This window comes from Electrona antarctica (genome assembly GCF_951216825.1).
Source record: "Electrona antarctica genome assembly, chromosome: 23".
NCBI classification, from domain to species: Eukaryota; Metazoa; Chordata; class Actinopteri; order Myctophiformes; family Myctophidae; genus Electrona; species Electrona antarctica.
The window spans coordinates 36,138,654-36,162,691 of NC_136804.1; the positions used below are offsets into that span (position 1 = coordinate 36,138,654).

The 24,038-nt window shown below is 44.5% G+C and overlaps 1 protein-coding gene across 2 annotated transcripts in view; it reads left to right on the top strand.

The window, feature by feature from the left end:
- The window catches only part of slc41a2b (solute carrier family 41 member 2b), a 49,822-nt gene that overhangs the window by 6,422 nt on the left and 19,362 nt on the right, over positions 1-24,038 (top strand). For both annotated transcript variants that reach the window (XM_079493753.1, XM_079493752.1), the window contains exons 4-10: positions 545-616; positions 3,163-3,307; positions 3,884-4,030; positions 9,284-9,431; positions 10,719-10,798; positions 20,304-20,435; positions 22,087-22,235. In XM_079493753.1, the coding sequence (XP_079349879.1) occupies positions 545-616; positions 3,163-3,307; positions 3,884-4,030; positions 9,284-9,431; positions 10,719-10,798; positions 20,304-20,435; positions 22,087-22,235 (873 nt within the window). The remainder of the gene's footprint in view (positions 1-544; positions 617-3,162; positions 3,308-3,883; positions 4,031-9,283; positions 9,432-10,718; positions 10,799-20,303; positions 20,436-22,086; positions 22,236-24,038) is intronic.

Below are 24,038 nucleotides of genomic sequence, written 5' to 3' on the forward strand. Positions count from 1 at the left end.
ATGAGACTAATTAATTAGAGCGACAGAGAGAGAGAGAGAGGAGTGTGTGTGTGTGTGTGTGTGTGTGTGTGTGTGTGTGTGTGTGTACGGGTGTGCGTGTGTGCGTCAATTAAACAAAGGTGCAGACGATCAGAAATCAGCAGAGAGTGATGGACGTTTGCGCTACTCTATGCCAAATTGAAGTGGACTCGGACCCAGACTTTTTTTTCCTCCCTGGAAATAAAAACGTCTGGGTTTCCGAGGCTACACAGTGTATGCAGATAACCACTTAAAGCCCATTGATCGGGGTACCCCAGGGGTCTATAGTACTTTTCCCCTCTACACCAAATCTCGCAACGCAGTACACTGTGAACTATTTTTTGCATAATGCTCTGAACATGCCCACAACAGGGACACCACATTTCCAGTGGTTATAATCCAGCTGTGGTGGTCCACTCGACCACGCTGGCCCTACAGCCAAAATGTCGAATTCTGTGTTCTGTTGTTGATAGAAAATGAGTGTGTGAAATGCTTTGTGCTGACGCAGCCTTGTCTCCCAACACAGGTGAACGTGGGCAAGATGGACTCTCCCATAGAGAAGTGGAACCTTATCATAGGGAACCTGGCGCTGAAGCAGGTAATCAGTCGCACGCTCACTTTGTGGCAGGGCGTCCTCGCACTATCTTGCCAGGACGGACTCATTCACTGGGTCGTTCCATCGATCTCCTTCTGATATAATCTGTATCTGTGAGGGCTGGAACACACACCGCGTGTCTGTGTTGAACAGCCCTTCTGAACAGGTTCCGGTAATAACCCATTTAGGCCTGACGTCGAAATAAAAAAAAAACATTCGCTCTGAAAGAATATATATTCAAAGATTTGTGCCGCATTTTTACGATTTTTCAAAAAATAGCAGACCTACAAGCTCGTAGCGCGCCACTCGGTGGCGCGCTACGAGCTTGTAGATCTGCTATTTTTCAATAGCTAAAGTATAACATAATGCTTAGTTAAAACACCAAAAGGGGTTCCCGTCCAGAATGGGATAATCTACCCGGTGTCTGTATCCTGATAAGATGAGTCAATATGTGTAGTAGCGCTTTGTGAAAATGTCATTTCAATATACTTTACTACAGTGTATATATGATTATTTATATGAATACTGTATACTTCCTCTTTGAGAGCTCATATTGCATAATTAGTTATGCAACACGAGCTCACAAGAGGTGTTCAGTGTACATACAGTCTGGGCTATAAAGTTATGTAAACGCATAACTTATTAACCGGTCTCCGAATGAATGTTTTGTGCTCTCCCAAATGCATCTCTCTCTTTCTGTCTTGACCTTAAACTATTGGTGTTACTTGTCTATCTGCCACTGTCTGTCTCTCTCTCTCTGTGTGCACCCATCTCTTTCTCTGTTATTTAACATCCTCTCTTATATATTATTTATAAGTGTAACCTTCAGGTTTTCCTTAGCCTCGGTCCCAGGCTTACTTATCTGCGAAAAGAAAAGCCTGGTCACAACGTAAGGCAGAGAAGCTAAAAGAAAAGCCTGGTCACAACATAAGGCAGAGAAGCTAAAAGTAAAGCCTGGTCACAACGTAAGGCAGAGAAGCATAAAGTAAAGCCTGGTCACAACGTAAGGCAGAGAAGCATAAAGTAAAGCCTGGTCACAACGTAAGGCAGAGAAGCATAAACTAAAGCCTGGTCACAACGTAAGGCAGAGAAGCATAAACTAAAGCCTGGTCACAACGTAAGGCAGAGAAGCATAAAGTAAAGCCTGGTCACAACGTAAGGCAGAGAAGCATAAAGTAAAGCCTGGTCACAACGTAAGGCAGAGAAGCATAAAGTAAAGCCTGGTCACAACGTAAGGCAGAGAAGCTAAAAGAAAAGCCTGGTCACAACGTAAGGCAGAGAAGCATAAAGTAAAGCCTGGTCACAACGTAAGGCAGAGAAGCATAAAGTAAAGCCTGGTCACAACGTAAGGCAGAGAAGCATAAAGTAAAGCCTGGTCACAACGTAAGGCAGAGAAGCATAAAGTAAAGCCTGGTCACAACGTAAGGCAGAGAAGCATAAAGTAAAGCCTGGTCACAACGTAAGGCAGAGAAGCATAAAGTAAAGCCTGGTCACAACGTAAGGCAGAGAAGCATAAAGTAAAGCCTGGTCACAACGTAAGGCAGAGAAGCTAAAATAAAAGCCTGGTCACAACGTAAGGCAGAGAAGCTAAAAGAAAAGCCTGGTCACAACGTAAGGCAGAGAAGCTAAAAGAAAGGCCTGGTCACAACGTAAGGCAGAGAAGCATAAAGTAAAGCCTGGTCACAACGTAAGGCAGAGAAGCTAGAAGAAAAGCCTGGTCACAACGTAAGGCAGAGAAGCATAAAGAAAAGCCTGGTCACAACGTAAGGCAGAGAAGCATAAAGTAAAGCCTGGTCACAACGTAAGGCAGAGAAGCTAAAAGAAAAGCCTGGTCACAACGTAAGGCAGAGAAGCATAAAGTAAAGCCTGGTCACAACGTAAGGCAGAGAAGCATAAAGAAAAGCCTGGTCACAACGTAAGGCAGAGAAGCATAAAGTAAAGCCTGGTCACAACGTAAGGCAGAGAAGCTAAAAGAAAAGCCTGGTCACAACGTAAGGCAGAGAAGCATAAAGAAAAGCCTGGTCACAACGTAAGGCAGAGAAGCTGAAAGAAAGGCCTGGTCACAACGTAAGGCAGAGAAGCATAAAGTAAAGCCTGGTCACAACGTAAGGCAGAGAAGCTAAAAGAAAAGCCTGGTCACAACGTAAGGCAGAGAAGCTAAAAGAAAAGCCTGGTCACAACGTAAGGCAGAGAAGCTATCGGCGGATGTATCCTCCGGATACGATATTTTCCCGACCAATCACAACACTTGTTTCATTCGCGGAGAATGTAAACTGATTTGTAAAGCATCAACGTCATTTCCTTGGGCGATACTTCCGCTAACATCCCGCAACTTCCGCCCAAACAAATGATAGCCTCTACAGCATAGGTCTTGCCCAGGGTGGGTTTTGCTTACCTTCTTGTTCTCGTGCATGGTTCCAGGTGCAGGCTACAGTAGTGGGCTTCCTGGTTTTGCTTACCTTCTTGTTCTCGTGCATGGTTTCAGGTGCAGGCTACAGTAGTGGGCTTCCTGGTTTTGCTTACCTTCTTGTTCTCGTGCGTCGGTGCAGGTGCAGGCTACAGTAGTGGGCTTCCTGGCAGCGGTGGCAGCCGTCATTCTGGGTTGGATCCCAGAGGGCAAGTTCCAGATGAGCCACGCCGTGTTGCTCTGCTCCAGCAGTGTGGCCACAGCCTTCATAGCCTCCCTACTGCAGGGTATGAGCACAAACACACACACACGGGGCGACTGTGGCTCAGGAGGTAGAGCAGGTCGTCCAATGATCCGTGGGTCGGCGGTTCGAATCCCGGCTCCTCCTGTCTACATGTCGAAGTGTCCTTGAGCAAGACACTGAACCCCAAATTGCTGGTTGGTACCTTGCATTGCACGAGCTTAATTTGACTTAGATATAAAAATATACTATGATAGCATAGCATCCCGGACATCTGACTGTGTAGCACAAAACTAGCGGATGTTATTGTCCGTTGAACCGGAAGTGCTATCGCCAGATTCGCTCTATTTGGTCAAAATCGGCATAATGGTGAAGTTACCGCCACCATCAGGACTGGGTATAATATTATAGGATTGCCGTGTCAGAATGAGATACCAGTATAGTGTGTATGTCACGGATTTTTCTATTGGCATTAATGTCAGTGTTTTAATGCGTCTGATGGGGACTTATGTTAAAGCACCACAACAAAAGGATTACGGTTGTTTTTCTTCATTTGACGTCTGCGTCTCTGTCCCTGTCCCCTGTCCCTGTCCCCTGTCCCTGTCCCCCGGGCCACGTACAGGTATCATCATGGTGGGCGTGATCGTAGGCTCCAAGAAGACGGGCATCAACCCGGACAACGTCGCTACACCCATCGCCGCCAGCTTTGGTGATCTGATCACCCTGGCCATCCTGGCGTGGATCAGCCAGGGCCTCTACAACTGCCTCGGTAGGAAAACGACGGCTTTCTAGAGATGTACCGATAACATAGTTTCCTTCTCGATTCCGATAATTCCATAACTTGCGTATCGGTTGATTGCCGAGTACAGGTCCAGTCCAGTGTGTAATTTGAACCCATTCTGGACGGGAACCCCTTTTTGTGTTTTAACTAAGCATTATGTTATACTTTAGCTATTGAAAAATAGCAGATCTACAATCTCATAGCGCGCCACCGAGTGGCGCGCTACGAGCTTGTAGGTCTGCTATTTTTGAAAAATCGTGAAAATGCGACACAAATCTTTGATTTTTTTTTTTAATTTCGACGTCAGGCCTAAATGGGTTAAAAGAAAATCTAAGACAGTTGTGGTTCTCAAAGTGGGGGTCCAGGGACTCTCGTGGTTCCTGGCTTGAGGGGATTACAATTGGACCCCTACAGGTCTGTATTTGGATCCATTTTGTGCACTCTCAGATGTATGGGTGTAACACAATCCATGCCACCTGTTACAATAGAAATGCTGTGCAGGTGCCAGAGATAAGGGACACATGAAAGAATAAATAACCGTGGGCACATCGTGTGCACATCAGTGAGATGTCGGAACAACTCTAGTGCTTTCGCTACAGGGAAGCTTGGCGTGCTTCAGTTCTACTTTGGTTTTGCATGAAAAAAACCTTGTTCTATTCAGTGGATTAAGCCCAGCACTGAGCTAGCCTGCTGGTTGTTGTTTTTTCTTTACTTCCAAACTCGCTATGCCACTGTTTCTCCTGGCTGCATGTACCCTTTATTTCTTAACCCATTTAGACCCGAGGACGATTCTACAAATGTTTTCTAAATCCGGACAGTTTTCATGTTTCTATGTCAGTGGTTCTCAAACATTTTCATGTCAAGGATCCCCAAAAATATATATAATTGGCCGCTGACCCCCAACTGAAAATATGTTGTTCCAGGAACCTCCCCAGAAACAAAGATTTGAGTTAAAAACATTTGCTCTGAAAGAATATATATTCAAAGATTTGCGCCACATTTTTACGATTTTTCAAAAATAGCAGACCTACAAGCTCGTAGCGCGGCACTCGGTGCCGCGCTACGAGCTTGTAGATCTGCTAGCAAAGCAAAGCAAAGTTACTATATTTACCCAGGGTATCTGGGCTAAGCTCAAGAACTTGTTTCCAGCCAGGCCCTGCTCATAGAACATTTCATGGTAGTGGTTCAATGCCTTGCTCAAGGGCACTTCAGCGTTGGTAATTTTAACGTGTCGGACCGCTGATTCGAACTGGCGACCTTCCGGTATCAAGACCGCTCCGCAATCCGTTCGGCCACCACTGCCACAGCTAAAGTGTAACATAATGGTTAAAAACACCCAAAAGGGGTTCCCGCCCAGAATGGGATAATCGAAATTGATGATAAGGATTTCACCTCCTGTGGTCAGAAGACACGTCGAGCACAGTTCTGAAGTGTTGAAAATAAATGTAATAATTTCCATAATGAAGACCATGGTGTCCATGGCAGATGCTCGCATATGGAAGCCACCGCAAAAAATGAAGGATTGGATTATTGTGCTCTAACTGGAAATGGTGACGGCTTTCACCGCTTTCTGCATATATATTTTTTTTATCCCACAATTTTGTAACCCATTTTTTCACCCAGTGTCAATTATCTAATGCAATCCTGGGCGCTACACTTCCTAGTGCCAACCTGGGGAGGGCAGCGGACTGACCTCATGCTTCCTTATATGCATGAGGAGTCCAAGCTGCTTCTTTTCACCTGACAGGGGAGAGTTTCCCCGGCCGGACGTAGCGCGTGGAAGGAACATGTTATTCCGACCAGTTCCTTTCCCCTCCATCAGGCGCCCCGGCTGGCCAGGGGGAGGTAGTTTTAGAGACCAGGATTACGCCATGTTTTTGTGAGGGTACCTACCCTAGGGGACACGGGGAGAACATGCAAACTCCACACAGAAAGTCCCTTTCGCCAACCCCGCCTCGGGTATGGGCACTGATGACGCGGAGGAGGGAACATGCCCACAGCGTCCCCAGCGGGAATCGAACCCAGGACGCTTTCTGCATTTATGTCGGAGTCCCTGTTTCTATTATCTTGCACAGATTTCATTGGTTGAGTTTTTTTACATACATTTTACATACATATATTTTCATTTTATCTAGCCGTATCATCATTTATCATTTTATCACCCAAGAAGTGACATTATTGTGAACATCCAGTTATAAATGTGAAAGAACCCTTTGCTCTAAAGGTGCAAAGACTTCAATTAGGATAATGGTCCGTTCCCACCACTAGAGGTCACCCATGCACCATTATTCAGAGTGGCAAATTGAACAGACTCTCTTTTACTTTCACCCACATATTCAGAAGCATGTTTATTTCATGTCACACCCAGCCCAATATTACACTACCTTGCATTACTTAATACATAGAGCAGCCGTTTCCTCTGGAAAATATACCTAAATAACCAGCCCTTGTCAGGTCAGATTGTATGAAATAAGCATTCAGCACTCACAGACCGACCAAAAGGCTATGAAAGAAGTAAAAGAAAATTTTAATAAGACCATTTTCAGATTATACATTTCCATCTCAGGGCAATGCAGCAAGGCCGCCTGGCACCCAGTGGTGGAAAAAGTACTCAATTGTTTTACTTAAAGGGGAAAACCACCCATTTTCAACATTTTACTATGTCATTAATATACCTTAGAGCTTTTGTGTGGAAATAATAAAAAAGTCCCCCCATTTTGTGTTTCCTAGAACTGTAATTATGAAAAAAATCATTAACATGGTGAAACACATCTTGATGACATCATCAAGATGTGTTTCACCATGTTAATGATTTTTTTCAGACCTCTAGTTCTTGGAAACACAGCATGGTGGAACTTTTTTATTATTTCCACACAACAGCTCTAAGGTATATTAATGACATAGTAAAATGTTGAAAATGAGTGGAATGCCCCTTTAAGTAAAAGTACCAATACTGCAATTTAGAACTACTTCGTTACGGAATTGAAAATGTGCTTGAGTAAAAGTACAAAAGTATCGGCATCAAAATGTACTTAAAGTACTAAAAGTAAAAGTACTCGTATTGCAGAATGTCCCATTTCAAACTCTGTACAAAATCTTTTGAAAATAGCAGATCTCACAATGCGTCGAAATGTATTGAAGTGGTTAATGTATGTTTTCTAAACAAAATTAAAATCGCCAAAGTAACTAGTAACTAAAGTTTTCAAATAATTGTACTGAAGTAAAAGTAATTTTTTTGGCTCTGAGATGTAGTGGAGTAGAAGTAAAAGTACTGGAAATTGGAAATACTCAAGTAAAGTACAAATACCTCAAAATTGTACTTAAGTAAAAGTACTGAGTTTCTTTCCACCACTGCCTGGCACCCAGTGCAGCTCCCTGAACAGTTGCTCCGTTGTTTTCAGGGTCAGCCTTGTCGACACTTCTCTACTAACCCATTTTGACCTGAGATCAGATTCTAAAAATGTCTTCTACATCCTGACAGTTTTCTGAAAAAGCTATGTTTCTATGGAAATAAAAACGTCTGGGTTTCCGAGGCTACTATGTCAGTGGTTCTTTGATTTTTCAAAAATAGCAGACCTACAAGCTCGTAGCGCGCCACTCGGTGGCGCGCTATGAGCTTGTAGGTCTGCTATTTTTCAATAGCTAAAGCATAACATAATGCTAACACCAAAAGGGGTTCCCGCCCAAAATGGGCTAAATTGGACCTAATGGCCAGTTTACTCAGTGGCTTAAAAATCTATTTCAATCACGTGAGTATCTACAGAGAGAAGGCCGGTGGAGATCATTCACGGCACCCAAAGGGTGCACTCACACCTTTCATGCAATTCTCTGTGCTCGTTGGGTGTTGTGTCATGGCCGCCCAGCGGCCCAATGCATTTCCAATGGAGGTCACATGGTTTGACCCAACATTGTGTTGTGTGAGGGGGAGGGGCGCACGACTGCGCCCCTCCCCCTCACACAACACAATGTTGGGTCAAACCATGTGACCTCCATTGGAAATACATTGGGCGGCCATGACACAACACAACATGCATCCAACGAGCATCCAACGAGCACGAGAATTGCATGAAAGGTGTGAGCTCAGCCAAAGTCTTGAGGAAGCAAACGTCTCTGTTTCATAATAATGGCGGAGCCTTTTGCTTTCTGTGAGGAGCTCTTGGTGATTTTCGTACTCGGTGAGCCTTCCTTCCTTCCTCCCCCCCAGCTCCGGTTTCATCATCACGTCTGATATTTAGTGTGTAGAAAAAGGGGAATATCTGTCTGTGGGGCAGAGCCTGCTCAGCACAGAGCAGGTGCTTTGATATCTGTCTGTGGGGCAGAGCCTGCTCAGCACAGAGCAGGTGCTTTGATATCTGTCTGTGGGGCAGAGCCTGCTCAGCACAGAGCAGGTGCTTTGCCCCAATTATTCTTCTGAAATAACTTTGTGTGTGTGTGTGTGTGTGTGTGTGTGTGTGTGTGTGTGTGTGTGTGTGTGTGTGTGTGTGTGTGTGTGTGTGTGTGTGTGTGTGTGTGTGTGTGTGTGTGTGTGTGTGTGGTGTCTTTAGATTATTCAGCAAAATTTGTGGCACTTGTGTTTCATAGTGAACAGTTAATCGAACTAATTGATTGAATCAATTATTACAAATAATTCTAATCAATCATTTAATTACAAAATTTGGGCATGTTGGTGACATTTTTCCAAACGCATTAAACATATACAGTATACATCTTTTTAATATTTTATAAATTTGTTTTTCTTATCGATTTTTTTTTATTTTTACAATTAACCCATTTTGGGCGGGAACCCCTTTTGGTGTTTAGAGCATTATGTTATACTTTAGCTATTGAAAAATAGCAGATCTACAAGCTCATAGCGTGCCACCGAGTGGCGCGCTACGAGCTTGTAGGTCTGCTATTTTTTTTAAATTGTGAAAATGTGGCGCAAATCTTTGAATATATATATATTCTTTCAAAGTGAATGTTTTTAACTCAGGTCTAAATGGGTTTGAAAAAGTAATTGATAGAATAAATCGCTAAGAAAACAGTCGATAGTTGCTTCTTCTTGCAGAGCGTAGTTTCCTCCTGTCCTGGAGTGTCCCTGGCTGCTACTCGCTCAGTCACGCTCATTCCAATACGGAGGAGGGAGGGTCAAATTGCCTCGTTTCAGGTGTGTTTAATAATGCATGGCCATTTAGAATCCGAAAATGTTCTCAATCTCTCTCGCTCTCTCTCTCTCTCTCTCTCTCTCTCTCCCCCCCCCAGACACCTACCCGTACGTGTCCTCCTTGGTGTGTGCCTTCTTCATGTCTCTCACCCCTCTCTGGATGGTCATTTCCTCCAAGCACCCTGCCAGCCGCACCCTGCTCTACTCCGGATGGGAGCCCGTCATCACTGCCATGGTCATCAGCAGGTGTGTGTGTGTCTGTGTGTGCGCGTGTGCGCATGGGTGTTAACTATAGTCTTCAAAGGGGAAAGAACAGCTATTCTAATGTTGTCTGAGACGGACGGGCAGTGTGTGGTTTTGTTTGATGACTCATCCCCATAAACAAATTGGCCCTCGCCAGCAGCGTGCGCTCGGCTTTCCCCTTGGGGAGGTGGCGACCTCACAAATACGCTGCATGCCAAGCCGTGTGTCTGTCTGTGTGTCTCTTTTCTGTTTTATAGCTGCTCCTCGACCCATTTATCATGTGTATGTATGACTGTATTGGCTGTGTGTGTGTGTGTTGCTATGTGTTTCTGAGGGTTTCTCTCACATAACATAACACCCTTTTTTATGACCTTTTTGTATTTTTCGTTACTATTCTGTGTAAAAGAAAGATTGTGGAAAACTTTTGTGTTATGTGCTGTATTTTCTTTAAAGGACCACTTCACCACTTTTCAACCTATCTTCATATAATAGGTCCTCACAAATAATCATGATAAAATGGCACAATTCTTTTCTACTCAGTCTGTGTCTCATAGGAGGGCTGTGGGCAGTTCAGAAACCCGTCCACCAGTGACATCATCATTGGGCAGATTTATTTTTTAAACAAGATTTTTTTTTTTTACAAAAATGTCTAGATTTGTATTATCGTGAGAACGATGGCTTCCATTTTCACATTGCAACTTTTCAGGACTAGAAAGCCTGCAGTTTCTATTAGCTTGGTTACCCCATCGATGATGTCACTGGAGGACGGTTTCTGAACTGCCCACAGCCCTCCTATGAGACACAGACCGAGTAGGAAAAAATTGTGCATTTTATCATGATTTTTTATGAAGATAGGTTAACACATTGAGAGCCCACGCAAAACTGCCAAAAATCACTTTCACCTAGAAAATCCATTCACATTTTTTATAATTCAGCTGACTGTGGAGACACATGCTGGAACTTTTTACTTTGAAATGTTTTATAGTTTCTGAGTTATTTAATTTAAACGCCAAATGCATTCTCAATGGCAAAAACACAAACTTTGGCACCACGTATTAAAAAAACAAAAATCATTGTTTTGATTTTTTGATTTTCTTTTAAATAAAAAAAAATATATATATATATATATATATATATTTATTTATTTTCAAAGACGTCCACAGACGTCTTGGGCTATGCACGTGCAGTAATACCCAAGACGTCCACAGACGTCTTGGGCACAAAATGTGTTAAAAAGTGGTGAAGTTGTCCTTTAATGTTATGACGACCCCATTCTGTCCCCCCCTGCAGCATCGGTGGGCTCATCCTGGACAAGACGGTGTCCGACCCAAACCTGGCTGGAATCGTAGTTTACACCCCTGTCATCAACGGTGAGTCACAGCGCCCCGCCCCGCCCAGCATTAATGCCCCGCCCCGCCCCGCCCCGCCCCGCCCTGCATTAACCCATTTTGACCTGAGATCAGATTCTAAAAATGTCTTCTACATCCTGACAGTTTTCTGAAAAAGCTACGTTTCTATGTCAGTCGTTCTTCGATTTTTCAAAAATAGCAGACCTACAAGCTCGTAGCGCGCCACTCGGTGGCGCGCTACGAGCTTGTAGATCTGCTATTTTTCAATAGCTAAAGCATAACATAATGCTAACACCAAAAGGGGTTCCCGCCCCAAAATGGGCTAATGTCTTGCTGGCCGCTGAGCGAAACGGCTCATCCCACCTCGGCTCTGTGTCTCTCCACACTTTGTAAAACTCCCTCCCCCTCCTGTACTGTCCTCCCCCTCCTGTACTGCTAGCTTCTCCTTCACGGGAGACGCGCTTTTAACCCATTTTGGACTGAGGTCGATAAAAAAAGGCTTCTAAATCCTAACATTTTTCTGAGAAACCCATGTTTCTATGTCAGTGTTGCTCAACCTTTTTCATGTCAAGGACCCCCAGAATTATCTCTATTGGGCCACGGACCCCCCCCCCCCCCCATCTCAAAATATGTAGTTCCAGGGACCTCCCAGAAGCAAATATTTTCATTAAAAATGTTCGCTCTAAAATATACTGTGTATTCAATGATTTGCGACACATTTTAACGATTTTTCAAAAATAGCAGACCTACAAGCTCGTAGCGCGCCACTTGGTGGCGCGCTATGAGCTTGTAGATCTGCTATTTTTTCAATAGCTAAATTATAACATAATGCTTTAAAACACCAAAAGGGGTTCCCGCCCAAAATGGGTTAATTAAGCAGCGTTAATGAGGGACATTTAACGAGATGGCAGACGATTCTGTGCCTAATTGTTTCCCCGCCATGTGTGCACGACGTAAAACCGGGTTTGGGATTATCAGTGCGCTCAGGGGGGGCAGGGGGGGAGCTCTTTCAAGCTCACTTGAATTTACAACGTATTTCACCTCACATCGGGAGGCAGAGGCCCACTGCATTTTGGATCTTTAAAAGTCACCGCACCTCCTGCTGTCCGCGTTAATGCGGAAGGACGCCCCAAGAACGGGGGATCTCAGGAGGAGGGCAAAAAGAGCAGGAGGATTATTTACGGCTGGATTAACCCATTTCGACCTCATACCAGATTCTACAAATGTCTTCTAAATCATGATGGTTTTCAGAAAAACTTGTGTTTCTATGTCAGTTGTTCTCAAACTATTTCATGTCAAGAAGCCCCAGAATTATATGTAATTGGCTGCCGACCCCCATCTGAAAACATGTTGTTCCAGGGACCTCCCCCAGAAGCAAAGATTTGAGTTAAAAACGTTCTCTCTGGGCCTGGGCCGTGGCTCAGTGGTCCAGGCACCTTGGCTGGTAATCCAGTCTGGCAGTGTGCCGCGGGTTCGACTCCCGTTCCCGCCGGCCTTTACTGCATGTCTTCCCCCCCCATCTCTCTCCCCATTTCCTGTCAGCCTACTGTCTGTCCCTCCATAAAATATATAAAATAAAAAAGGCGAAAGCCACAAACAAAAAAAACATAACAAAATAAATAAAGAAGTTCTCTCTGAAGGAATACATATTCAAAGATTTGCGCCACATTTTCACGATTTTTCAAAAATAGCAGACCTACAAGCTCGTAGCGCGGCACTCGGTGCCGCGCTATGAGCTTGTAGATCTGCTATTTTTCAATAGCTAAAGTATAACATAATGCTTTAAAACACCAAAAGGCGTTCCCGCCCAAAATGGGTTATTAGAAAGGTCGGAGGGAAAGTGTTGTGTGGAGGAGAAGGATGGTTGAAGATGAGTTAACCCATTTTGGGCGGGAACCCCTCTTGGTGTAATGTTGTACTTTAGTTATTGAAAAATAGCAGATCTACAAGCTCATAGCGCGCCACCGAGTGGCGCGCTACGAGCTTGTAGGTCTGCTATTTTTGAAAAGTCGTGAAAATGTGGCGCAAATCTTTGAATATATATTTCAGAGCGAACATTTTTAACTAAAATATTTGCTTCTGGGGGGTCCCTGGAACTACATATTTTGAGATGGAGGTCCGTGGCCCAATAGAGATAATTCTGGGGGTCCTTGACATGAAAAAGGTTGAGCACCACTGACATAGAAACATGGGTTTTTCAGAAAAAAATTAGGATTTAGAAGCCTTTCTTTTATCGACCTCAGTCCAAAATGGGTTAAGTGTTAGACGGAGCCAGAGAACCATGAGATGAGATGAGACAGATAAGTCAGTCCAGTCTGTCGGCCCCCTCTAGGAAGAGCGAGCCCTGGCTGTGAGCAGACGAGGCCCCCCTGCCGTTCCACCATAGCCTCCCTGCACCCAAATCCCCCCCCAGTCGGACCTAGTGACCCGAAAAAGTGCAAACCCCCAAAGCACCCGTAACCCCACACCTACGGGTTTGGGGTGAAAGGGTGGCAAGGAGGTGTGGAGGCCAGATAAAGAGCGATGGCGATGGTCCAGCGGAGACGGAATAGCGCGGTGTATAGATTGAATTAATCCATTCTGGGCGGGAACCCCTTTTGGTGTTAGCATTATGTTATGCTTTAGCTATTGAAAAATAGCAGATCTACAAGCTCATAGTGCGCCACCGAGTGCCGCGCTACAAGCTTGTAGGTCTGCTATTTTTGAAAAATCGAAGAACGACTGACAGAAACATAGCTTTTTCAGAAAACTGTCAGGATGTAGAAGACATTTTTAGAATCTGATCTCAGGTCAGAATGGGTTAAACAGACAGTAGGGTCGTTCAAGTATCTAATTTAATAAACTGTGTGTGTGTGTGTGTGTGTGTGTGTGTGTGTGTGTGTGTGTGTGTGTGTGTGTGTGTGTGTGTGTGTGTGTGTGTGTGTGTGTGTGTGTGTGTGTGTGTGTGTGTGTGTGTGTGTGTGTGTGTGTGTGTGTGTGTGTGTGTGTGTGTGTGTGTGTGTGTGTGTGTGTGTGTGTGTGTGTGTGTGTCAAATTGACACGTCGGCACGGAACCAGTGCATTTCCAACACTGTATTATGGTGCTAGTAAAGGCTGGTAGAGTGTGTTGTTGTAACGAATGAATGAATTGATTTGTCACAAGTTGTCTACTTTTGCGTGTTGTGTAAAAACTCTCATAACTAGGCTATCGGGCTGTTTTGTGCGCACACGTACACATGTAGTTGTGCGTGTATGTGATTAAAAATGCCGCGGTACCGAAAATATAATCACTCTTACATTCACCACTGCTCACAGAGCCATCCAGCTGTAACATTGAATCAGTTCAACCTCCTATTTATCATTCTGAATACAAAGACCCAGTTCCACTCAACTGTTAATCCGCTTCTCTGTCCTACATTGTATTATCATAACACACAAATGCACACGCAATGACTAACAAAAGGTTTTTCTTCCACTTGAGAGCTGCTTTGTGTCCGCCTTCCAAGTACATTTGAACATACCTGCTACTCTATTTTATGCGTAACAATACATTTATGGTATGCTGTACGTACGCCTAGATCTGTGGTCCCCAAACTTTTTCGTGTCAAGGACCCCCAAATCAAACATTTTAGTCCACGGACCCCCTCCCCCCCATTTGAAAACTTATGCCAGTGACCCCGATATGGGACCCCCAGTTTCACACACATTATGCTACGGACCCCAGATTCAATGGCATTTCTATCTCTGGTACCCCAATTTATATTGTACAACCACTGTTAATTTAACTGAGTGTACAAATGGAACCAAATGGACCCGTTGGTTCCATTTTGTACACTCTGAGTTACAGAGTGTTCCATTTGTAACTATCATTGAGCTAGGTACCCCCTGGAACTCCCTGAAGTACCCCCAGGGGTCCCCGAACCCCACTTTGGGAACCCATGTCTGTTTGGGGCGACTGTAGCTCAAGAGGTATAGCAGGTCGTCCAATGATCCATGGGTCGGCGGTTCGAATCCCGGCTCCTCCAGTCTACATGTCGAAGTGTCCTTGGGCAAGACACTGAACCCCAAATTGCTCCCGATGTGCTGGTTGGTACCTTGCATGGCTTCCGCCGCAATCGGTGTATGAATGTGTGTGTGAATGGGTGAAGGTAATGCACAATCTATGTAAAGCGCCTTGGATAAAGGCGCTATATAAATGCACCATTTACCATTTACTATTTGTCACCATACTGGGAGTTGTGAAATTGTGACGAGTTGTGATGGACAATTACTACTTGTTTATGCTGTGCTGAACACTGTATTTAGCACATCATTCACAAGACAAGTGTTGCTTTTTTGCAGACATATTATAAGTCTTTGTGTCTAGTTAGTTCTTCTCTCTTATCTTGTGTACACATCGTGGCAGAGCATTTTGCTCTATTGCGGCTGCCGTGAAGCCAAGATCAATTTTACGGGGCAACAGCCTGATTAGGGATATGGCGGTGAAAAGAAACACCAGGTGTTTGTGAAGGAAAGATAACGGCAGTCCTAATTATCTTATCTAATGTAGACACGGAGACACTCCAACAGGCAGTTAAGATGTGCTGCTCGCTAATGCTTGCAAACATTAACCCATTCTGGGGCGGGAAGGAACCCCTTTTGGTGTTTTAAAGCATTATGTTATACTTTAGCTATTGGAAAAATAGCAGATCTACAAGCTCATAGCGCGGCACCGAGTGCCGCGCTATGAGCTTGTAGGTCTGCTATTTTTGAAAAATCGTGAAAATGTGCCTCAAGTCTTAGAACTGAAACTCTGAAAGAATATATATTCAGACTCAAATCTTTGCTTCTGGGGGGGGGTCCCTGGAACAACATATTTTCAGATGGGGGTCGGTAGCCAATTACATATACTTTTTGGGGTCCGAAATAGTTTGAGAACCACTGACATGGAAACATGAGGTTTTTGAGAAAAAAATACATTTTTAAAAGGACATTTTTTAAATTTCGACGTCTGGCCTTAATGGGTTAAACCAGACTAGAGCCCGACCAAAATGCAGATCCCCAGACCACTGATTACCCATGTATTTATACAGCTATTTCAACATGTTCACCACCTATAATGACATGCCCAAAATTGGGATGGTTGGAAGTGGTAAAACAAATCGGGACACATCGGATGATGCATTATTGTCGAAACTGATAGCTAGTTGCTAGTTGAAACTGGTAGCTAGTTGCTAGTTCAAACTGATAGCTAGTTGCTAGTTGAAACTGATAGCTAGTTGCTAGTTGAAACTGATAGCTAGTTGCTAGTTGAAAATGATAGCTAGTTGCTAGTTGAAACTGATAGCTAGTTGCTAGTTGAAACTGATAGTTAGTTGCTAGTTGAAACTGATAGCTAGTTGCTAGTTGAAACTGATAGCTAGTTGCTAGTTGAAACTGATAGCTAGTTGCTAGTTGAAACTGATAGCTAGTTGCTAGTTGAAAATGATAGCTAGTTGCTAGTTGAAACTGATAGCTAGTTGCTAGTTGAAATTGATAGCTAGTTGCTAGTTGAAACTGATAGCTAGTTGCTAGTTGAAACCGATAGCTAGTTGCTAGTTGAAACCGATGGCTAGTTGCTAGTTGAAACCGATAGCTAGTTGCTAGTTGAAACTGATAGCTAGTTGCTAGTTGAAACTGATAGCTAGTTGCTAGTTGAAACTGATAGCCAGCTAGTTGCTAGTTGAAACTGATAGCTAGTTGCTAGTTGAAACTGATAGCTAGTTGCTAGTTGAAACTGATAGCTAGTTGCTAGTTGAAACTGATAGCTAGTTGCTAGTTGAAACTGATAGCTAGTTGCTAGTTGAAACTGATAGCTAGTTGCTAGTTGAAACTGATAGCTAGTTGCTAGTTGAAACTGATAGCTAGTTGCTAGTTGAAACTGATATGTTTGCTAGTTGAAACTGATAGCTAGTTGCTAGTTGAAACTGATATGGTTGCTAGTTGAAACTGATAGCTAGTTGCTAGTTGAAACTGATATGGTTGCTAGTTGAAACTGATAGCTAGTTGCTAGTTGAAACTGATAGCTAGTTGCTAGTTGAAACTGATAGCTAGTTGCTAGTTGAAACTGATAGCTAGTTGCTAGTTGAAACTGATAGCTAGTTGCTAGTTGAAACTGATAGCTAGTTGCTAGTTGAAACCGATAGCTAGTTGCTAGTTGAAACCGATAGCTAGTTGCTAGTTGAAACCGATAGCTAGTTGCTAGTTGAAACCGATAGCTAGTTGCTAGTTGAAACCGATAGCTAGTTGCTAGTTGAAACCGATAGCTAGTTGCTAGTTGAAACTGATAGCTAGTTGCTAGTTGCCGCTTGCCGGTATTTCCGGCTCTAAAGTAGACCAAGAGTGATTTGTTGTATATATTCATCTTTATTGATGCACCAACTGTTCAACTGTTCATGATAAATATAATCCGTAATGCGTCTTGGCAACGAGGATAGGAACTTAAGGATCACTAACTTTTGCACTGAATCTTTCTTTCTAGGTCAACCCGAGCTTGGCTGGGTTCTGGTACCACCAGAACCTAAAACCTTGACAAAACACTTTCTATTAAAAGGAAAATGTGTTGCTTTTTGGGGCTTTTGTTGCTCTCAGACTATGATGAAAAAGATAAAGAAACTCCATTTGTCTGAGGGGATGTGTGAAAGTATGCCGCTGTAGTGAATATGAAATGTTGTTCTCTGTACATACCCGTCGGTCTCATGACGTGCTTGATTTTAATTAACCCATTTAAACCTGAGCTCGATTCTACAAAATGACTTCTAAATCCTGACGGTTTTCTGAAAAACCTCATTGTTTCTATGTCAGTGGTTCTCAAACATTTTCATGTCAAGGACCCCCCCAAAAAATATATGTAATTGGCCGCCGATCTGAAAAAATGTTGTTCCAGGGACCTGCCCCAGAAGCAAAGATTTGAGTTAAAAACGTTCGCTCTGAAAGAATATATATTCAAAGATTTGTGCCACATTTTCAGGACTTTTCAAAAATAGCAGACCTACAAGCTCGTAGAGTGCCGCGCTACGAGCTTGTAGATCTGCTATTTTTAAATAGCTAAAACATAATGCTTGAAACACCAAAAAGGGTTCCCGCCCAAAATGGGTTAAAAGTTAGCACAAATGACTAAATGAATAAATATATTTCCCTCCCTCGTGGATTTCCCCGTCTCTCCCTCCCTCTGTTTTGTATCTAAACGACAGATCCTGATTCTTTTGTTTTCTCTCTCTCCATTTTCCTCTTCTGTCACAATGTTTATTTTCTTTAGGCGATGTCCATTTGTCATTGCTCTCTCAGGGGTTGTCAGACTGAGAAAAGAACAAAACAAAAGAAGAAATTAAATTAAATAGGATCTGAGCATTGGTGCTGCTCCACGCCTCCCAGGCAGATGTGACAGCCGTGTCTCTGCTGTCCTGCATACAATTTCCAAGCGATGCAACACTGAGTTGCATTCTAAGCCCCCCCCCCCCTCACCTCTTCTTATATGTTCAGGCAAAGCTGACAGAGGAAAAAAAACGATCGTTATTAGAAACATCCAGTTTCACACTCGGATGTACAGCGTTTACACCGAGGAGTGGCCCATGCAGCTATGCTGCTGCTCCTAATCAATCAGCACTGCAGCTCCAGACACTTGAACAATTACAGCCACAGCGCGCGCACACACACACACACACACACACACACACACACACACACACACACACACACACACACACACACACAGTATGCTCGGTCAATGTTTTGCCTAAACACAAAAAAAGAATGGGAGGACAATTTGGACCCTATCTTGGCTTGTAAGAGAAGAGGCGAGGTCAACATTACATGGGTTGGCAATTCCCCAAAAGGGAGCCGGTATCTCCACTCCAGCCATTTTCACAAAACGTCCTGCACATCGACAAGCAGATAGGCATTGATCTACCGTGCTTTTAACACCTGTAGACCTGGTTAATTTTTGTACCAGTGCTGCTACTCGGGCGGCGGTGGCTCAGGGGTAGAGTGGCTGGATGGTAACCGCAAGGTTGCCAGTTCGAACCCTGTGGGCCTGTGGAGTTAGTGTCGAAGTGTCTTTGAGCAAGACTCTGAACCCCTAATTGCTCCCGATGTGCTGGTTGCTGCCTTGCATGGTTTCCTCCGCCATCGGTGTATGAATGTGTGTGTGTGAATGGGTGAATGTAATGCACAATCTATGTAAAGCGCCTTGGATAAAGGCGCTATATAAATGCACCATTTACATATATAAATGCACCATTTACTGTATAATTGTGGTCTCGTGTTGACTATCATGGTAGCAGGGGCCACGCTGTCAAAACATGGTGTGGGAACCCATGTGACACCGTGGATCGGGTACAGGCCTTAGATCAAAACATGGTGTGGGAACCCATGTGACACCGTGGATCGGGTACAGGCCTTAGATCAAAACATGGTGTGGGAACCCATGTGACACCGTGGATCGGGTACAGGCCTTAGATCAAAACATGGTGTGGGAACCCATGTGACACCGTGGATCGGGTAAAGGCCTTAGATCCGACACACTGTTGGTCCGAGTGTCATTTGACCGACAACCTACCTTCAAACCATAACCTAACCATAACCGCAAGCACGGGAGCAGCGGATGTCCGACCGCATGTCTGACCGTCGTTCCCGCATGTCGGGTCTTCGGTGTGTCGGATCTGCGTGTGCGTCCTCGTTGGATCGGCTCATAGATGGCCGTCTGCGTGTGCCTCCTCGTTGGATCGGCTCATAGATGGCCGTCTGCGTTTGCCTCCTCGTTGGATCGGCTCATAGATGGCCGTCTGCGTGTGCCTCCTCGTTGGATCGGCTCATAGATGGCCGTCTGCGTGTGCCTCCTCGTTGGATCGGCTCATAGATGGCCGTCTGCGTGTGCCTCCTCGTTGGATCGGCTCATAGATGGCCGTCTGCGTGTGCCTCCTCGTTGGATCGGCTCATAGATGGCCGTCTGCGTGTGCCTCCTCGTTGGATCGGCTCATAGATGGCCGTCTGCGTGTGCCTCCTCGTTGGATCGGCTCATAGATGGCCGTCTGCGTGTGCCTCCTCGTTGGATCGGCTCATAGATGGCCGTCCGCGACACTGTCCCACTGAATGACTCGGGACGATTACTCTTGTGAATGTTTTTGTCATGAAAAGTGTACTTTTTTTTTGTCAAATAGGGTTTTATTGAACAGATTATAAATTATTACACAAACATTATGATATGGAATACATTTTTCTTTTATAGAAAACAAAAAATGAAAGAAAAAAATACAATGACAAAAAAGAGAAAGAAATCCCTCAACCCTCCCACCCATACTGCTCAGTGACACCGCATACTATAGAATAAGATGATAGAAAACTCATGGTAAACATCTGAAAAGAAAATGGCGTACAGTCAACCATATCAATGGTATCCTGTCTATTAATTGTTTCTACTCAGGTAATGGACAAGGGGCAGCCAAACCTGAAAAGTGTACTTTTGCCTGAGATGATTCTGTTCTGCAGCTTACTGGTAGTCTCTCTCTCTCTCTCTCTCTTTGATGTCCAGGTATTGGGGGGAACCTGGTGGCCATACAGTCGAGCAGATTCTCCACCCACCTGCACTTCCACTGCGCCCCTGGAGAGGTGCCCGAGGAGGCCAAGGGCTGCTACTACCCCTGCCGCACCTTCTGGGGAACAGGTAACTACTGTAGGGCTGCCTGTCATCATCATGACCTTTTAGTTGACCATTCATTGTCATACAGTACAAACAATTTAAATGTTTTGGGAATTGAACGTTGGAACATAAATAAAAAATACCAATTCTGCTTGCCGATTTAGGCTGTTTAAACATAAATTTCACAGGGCTTAGGACATCAATTATGTAAAACAAAGATTATTACTGAAATATCCACACAAATGACTGACGGTACTGCCACGAGCACAAGGAATCAGACCATGGTTAACCCATTTTGACCTGAGATCAGATTCTAAAAATGTCTTCTACATCCTGACAGTTTTCTGAAAAAGCTATGTTTCTATGTCAGCCGTTCTTCGATTTTTCAAAAATAGCAGACCTACAAGCTCGTAGCGCGCCACTCGGTGGCGCGCTATGAGCTTTTAGATCTGCTATTTTTCAATAGCTAAAGCATAACATAATGCTAACACCAAAAGGGGTTCCCGCCCAGAATGGGATTTATACTGTCCTGTTATAAGGACAAGCTGGACCATAAACAATAGTTATCAGGCCTAGGAGGCCTTACGTTGTGGAAAATATAATGTATCATAGCAGGGCACAGAGAGGAATAAGATGAACGATATACAACCAGGCGTAACAACACATTATGATTTCTCCCTCACCGACTACTCCTGGCATCGCACGTTGGCAGTGTCCTTGATTGTCCTTGCATCCATAACTGCTTGTTGTTTTTGATGATTCTGCCAGCGGATTGTGAAAGTTTTATGGGAACGGGTTCATGTGACGCATACAGCCGTAGGGGTTCTGGGTTCTGGCAGGCAGACAGAGCGGACCGATTGGGAGATCCCAGATGAATATAGTAGGTTAGCAAAAGGGTAGACTGATCTGTAACTAATCGACTGCAATCCTTTCAATCGTAATGTAATTTAGGCAATGCAAGTAGTCACATGAAATCAGAATAGGCGGGGGCACGGTGGCACAGTTGTTAGTGCTGTCGCCTCACAGCTAGAAGGTCCTAGGTTCGATTCCCGCTCGGGGTGCTGTGTCATCAGTGCCCATACCCGAGGCGGGGTTGGCCGAAAGGGCCTTTCTGTGTGGATGTTGCATGTTCTCCCCGTGTCCCCTATAGGGTAGATAGATACCCCCACAAAAAACTTGCAGTAATCCTGGTCTCTAAACTGCCTCCCCCTGGCCAGCCGGGGCGCCTGATGGAGGGGAAAGGAACTGGTTGGAATAACGTGTTCCTTCCACGTGCTACGTCCAACCAGGGAAACTCCCCCCTGTCAGGTGTAAAGGAGCAACTTGGACACTCATGCATGAAGGAAGCATGAGTTCAAGTCCGTTGCTCTCCCCATGTCCCCCATATATGGGCGAAGGGTGTGTAGAGCCCAGGATCACATTAGATAATTGACACAGGGGTGTAAAATGGGTTACAAAATCATGGGATAAAAATGATTAAAAAAAGAATAGAATAGAATAGGTGGGTTAGATGTAAGACCAGTAGCCTGGACGCAACATCATGCTTGCATCATAAAAACTCAATCTTTTTCATTTCAGAGACACCCATACATCTTCTTTGATTAGTGTGCCTCATCGTTAACGTTCGTTCCTCTGTCGCCTGCACTCTTCCTCATCGTTTCCCGTCTTTTCTCAGGACCCAATCACCGCTCTGCTCAGGTGCTGCTCCTATTGGTGGTCCCTGGTCATGTGATCTTCCTGTACACCATCCACCTGATGAAGAGTGGCCACACCACCCTGACGCCCATCTTTATGACCGTGTACCTGGCTGCTGCCCTGCTGCAGGTGAGACCACGCACCACTCACCTTATCATAATTATACCTGGCTGCTGCCCTGCTGCAGGTGAGACCACGCCCCACTCACCTTATCATAATTATACCTGGCTGCTGCCCTGCTGCAGGTGAGACCACGCCCCACTCACCTTATCATAATTATACCTGGCTGCTGCCCTGCTGCAGGTGAGACCACGCCCCACTCACCTTATCATAATTATACCTGGCTGCTGCCCTGCTGCAGGTGAGACCACGCCCCACTCACCTTATCATAATTATACCTGGCTGCTGCCCTGCTGCAGGTGAGACCACGCACCACTCACCTTATCATAATTATACCTGGCTGCTGCCCTGCTGCAGGTGAGACCACGCACCACTCACCTATCCATCCATCCATCCATCCATCTTCAACCGCTTATCCGTAGTCGGGTCGCTGGGGGCAACAGCTCCACCAGAGTGGTCCAGACTTCCCTCTCCAGAGCAACATTAGTGACTTCCTCCTGGGGGGATCCCGAGACGCTCCAAGGCCAGTGAGTCGATGTGTTTCCTCCAACTGCGCCTTGGTCTGCCCCGGGGTCTCCTCCCAGTGGGACGTGCGTCGAGGACCTCCCTATAGGGAGACGCCCGAGAGGCATCCTAACCAGATGCCCGAACCACCTCAGCTGGCTCTTTTTCAGGCGAAGGAACAGCGGTTCTACTCCGAGTCTCTCTCGTGTGACTGAACTTCTCACCCTATCTCTAAGGGAGATGCCAGCCACCCGTCGAAGAAAACTCATTTTGGCCGCTTGTATTCGCAACCTTATTCTTTGGGTCTTGACCCACACTTCATGACCTTAGGTGAGAGTAGGAACCAAGATTGCTCGGTAGACGGAGAGCTTTGCCTTCTGGCTCAACTCTCTTTTCGTCACAATGTGACACAATAAGACAAATTGTGATCTTCTAGTTTGGCTATATTTCCACTATTACATTTTGAGTAAGTAAGTAAATATGTCAGTCTTTGTATATGTAAGTTATTCGTCATATCTGCCCTAGGGATGCAAATTATTGATTGATTTTTATATATTCTTTTTGAGAATCTTGCCTTCTTCTGATATACAGAGACGACACAAAAGGAATATTGTGTTCTTTAATCAAATATTTATTTGACCATTTGAGATACAGGGCCATGCAATGGTTTTATTTTTGAGGAATAAAATGAAATCTTGTCTGTCAGATCACATGCAAAAGCAGAGATGTTTCTGGGGCTACCATTTTTTTTAACCCATTTTGGGCGGGAACCCCTTTTGGTGTTTTAAACATGTTATAATTTAGCTATTGAAAAATAGCAGACCTACAAGCTCACGAGCTTGTAGGTCTGCTATTTTTGAAAAATCGTTATGATCATTGCGCAAATCATTGAATTTATATTTCAGAGCTTCTGGGCGGGTCCCTGGAACTACATATTTTGAGATGGGGGTCCGTGGCCCAATAGAGATAATTCTGGGGGTCCTTGACATGAAAAAGGTTGAGCACCACTGACATAGAAACGGGGAAAACGGGTTTCTCAGAAAAATGTTAGGATTTAGAAGCCTTTTTTTATCGACCTCAGGCCCACATGTGCGTTCCTCGGCCGTAGACACTAGACAGCATTTGCATTCACAGAAAACCGCTCAATGATTGAACCGCAGAATTTTCTATTACTTGTTAATTTAAAAAAATGTCTTAATGTTGATTAATTGATTTTCGATTAATTAACATCCCTAATCTGCTGCGCTGTGGGAATTTTGTTTACGAAGCCTAAATGCCAAACAGAAATGTGAATTTTTATGTTCCGAT